Source organism: Mustela nigripes, chromosome 2 (genome assembly GCF_022355385.1).
Source record: "Mustela nigripes isolate SB6536 chromosome 2, MUSNIG.SB6536, whole genome shotgun sequence".
NCBI classification, from domain to species: Eukaryota; Metazoa; Chordata; class Mammalia; order Carnivora; family Mustelidae; genus Mustela; species Mustela nigripes.
In genome coordinates, this window is record NC_081558.1 from 10838756 (window position 1) to 10841821 (window position 3066).

At 40.8% G+C, this 3066-nt stretch overlaps 1 protein-coding gene across 1 annotated transcript in view; it reads right to left on the reverse strand.

The window, feature by feature from the left end:
• Positions 1-327: 327 nt before the first annotated feature.
• LOC132009708 (olfactory receptor 7A5-like) overlaps positions 328-3066 on the reverse strand; it is a 2862-nt gene continuing 123 nt past the window's right edge. The window contains exons 2-3 of the mRNA XM_059387738.1: positions 2387-2776; positions 328-613 (exon numbers count right to left, since the gene is read on the reverse strand). Coding sequence (XP_059243721.1) covers positions 328-613; positions 2387-2776 — 676 coding nt within the window. The remainder of the gene's footprint in view (positions 614-2386; positions 2777-3066) is intronic.

Sequence of the window (3066 nt, forward strand, 5' to 3'; positions counted from 1 at the left end):
AGGACTGGGGAAAACATTAGGAATATATAAAAAGGACAAACGGGAAACTGAGTATCATATAGAGTAGAAACTTAGTCAAGTGAGTTACTTAAATGTATAGGAAAGTTGAATTGAAACAAATGGAATTTCCAGGAAATAAATAGAAGGAGCAGATTCTATTTCCACAGACTGGTCGATGAATAGCAGTTCCAGCTCTGAAACTGTGACCCTGCAATCAGGGGTGCTTCTTCAGCCACAGGACCATTGGCTCTTATGTCACTGGAATCCCAGTGATTCTTTTCAGAGCCCTCTTTATGTCTCTATTCTTCATGCTGTAGATAAAGGGGTTCAGCACGAGAGTGAACACTGTGTGCCACAATGAGCTACTGCACTTGAATGGGAGTTCTGGGTAGCAGCAGAGCTAAGATACACTCCCAGGCTTATACAATAAAATAAGGAGACAACTGAGAGGTGATATACACAGGAGGAAAATGCTTTATATTTGCTCTGATCTGATGATATTTTACATATGAAGGAAACAATCTTAGAATAAGAGAAAAGGATCCCTCCCAGGGGAACACCCACTAGTAGCACGATTACAAAATACATCACCATGTGATTAAGAAAGGTGTCAAGGGCATCTGGGTGGCTCAGTCATTAAGCATGTCCCTTCAGATCTGGTCAGGATCCCAGGGTCATGGGATCGAGCCCCATATCAGGCTCTCTGTTCAGCGGGAAACCTGCTTCTCCCTCTCCTACACCCCCTGCTTGTGTTTCCTCTCTCCACTGTGTCTCTCTGTGTCAAATAAATAAATAAAAATATTTAAAAAATAAAGGCTAAGGAAATGTTACAAAAACAAAAATAAAACTGGTGGCATCACGCTACCTTATTTCAAGCTTTACTACAAAGCTATGGTCACCAACACAGCATGGTACTGGCATAAAAACAGACACATAGACCAGTGGAAGAGAGTAGAGAGCCCAGATATGAATCCTCAACTCTATGGTCAAATAATCTTTGACAAAACAGGAAAAAATATACAGTGGAAAAAAGACAGTCTCTTCAATAAATGGTTCTGGGAAAACTGGGAAGCTATATGTAGAAGAATGAAACTCGACCATTCTGTTACACCGTACACAAAGATAAACTCAAAATGGATAAAAGACCTCAACGTGAGACAGTAATCCATTAGAATCCTAGAGGAGAACATAGGCAGTAGCCCCTTCAATATCAGCCACAGCAACTTCTTTCAAGATATGTCTCCAAAGACAAAGGAAACAAAAGTGAAAATAAATTTTTGGGACTTCATCAAAATCAAAAGCTTCTGCACAGCAAAGGAAACAGTCAAGAAAACAAAGAGGCAACCCACGGAATGGGAGAAGATATTTGCAAATGGCAATACAGACAAAAGGTTGATATCCAGGATCTATCAAGAACTCCTCAAACTCAACACACACAAAACAGGCAATCATATCAAAAAATGGGTAGAAGATATGAACAGAGACTTCTCCAATGAAGACATAAAAATGGCTATCAGACATATGAAAAAATGCTTACCATAACTAGCCCTCAGGGAGATTCAAAGGAAAACCACATTGAGATACCACCTTACACCAGTTAGAATGGCCAAAATTACCAAGATAGGAAACAACATGTGTTGGAGAGGATGTGGAGAAAGGGGAACCCTCTTCCACTGTTGGTGGGAATGCAAGTTGGTGCAGCCTCTTTGGATAACAGTGTGGAGATTTCTCAAGAAATTAAAAATAGAACTTCCCCATGACCCTGCAAATGCACTCCTGGGTATTTACCCCAAAGATACAGATGTCGTGAAGAGAAGAGCCATGTGTACCCCAATGTTCATAGCAGCAAGGGTCACGGTCACCAAACTGTGGAAAGAACCAAGATGCCCTTTAACGGATAAATGAATAAGGAAGATGTGGTTCATATACACTATAAAGTATTATGCCTCCATCAGAAAGGACGAATACCCAACTTTTGTAGCAACATGGACGGGACTGGAAGAGATTATGCTGAGAGAAATAAGTCAAGCAGAGATAGTCAATTATCATATGGTTTCACTTATTTGTGAAGCATAACAAATAGCATGGAGGACATGAGGAGTTAGAGAGGAGAAGGAGTTGGGGGAAATTGGAAGGGGAGCTGAATCATGAGAGACTATGGACTCTGAAAAACAATCTGAGGGTTTTGAAGGGGTGGGGGTGTAGCAGGTCGGGGTACCAGGTGGTGGGTATTATAGAGGGCATGGATTGCATGAAGCACTGGATGTGGTGAAAAAATAATGAATACCGTTATGCTGAAAATAAATAAGAAATAAATTAAAAAAAAAAAGAGATACCAAAAAAAAAAAAAAGAAAAAAAAGAAAAAGAAAAAAAGGTAAGGTGTCAGAACAGGCAAGTTGGATCTTCTGATTGAGTTCACAGAAAAAGTGGGGGTATTTCCACCTCTGTACAAAGGACAGCTGAAAAAGCATTGAGCTCTTTAATGAGGAATTCAGAACATGGATGACCCAGGACACCAGAACCAGCAGTCTACAGATCTGGGGGTTCATGATGACCATATAGTGAAGGGCTTGACAGATGGCCACAAACCAGTCATAGGCCATGACCATCAGGAATAAATTTTCCTGACATCCAAACACAATTGAAAAAAAAATCTGACTGAAGCAGCCTTCATAGATTATGACTTTGCTCTGAGTATGGATGTTCCACAGTATCTTTGGAACAGTGGTGGAGGTGAAACAGATCTCTGCAAAGGACAAGTTGGCAAGGAAGAAGAGGAATTCAGAACATGGATGACCCAGGACACCAGAACCAGCAGTCTACAGATCTGGGGGTTCATGATGACCATATAGTGAAGGGCTTGACAGATGGCCACAAACCAGTCATAGGCCATGACCATCAGGAATAAATTTTCCTGACATCCAAACACAATTGAAAAAAAAATCTGACTGAAGCAGCCTTCATAGATTATGACTTTGCTCTGAGTATGGATGTTCCACAGTATCTTTGGAACAGTGGTGGAGGTGAAACAGATCTCTGCAAAGGACAAGTTGGCAAGGAAGAAG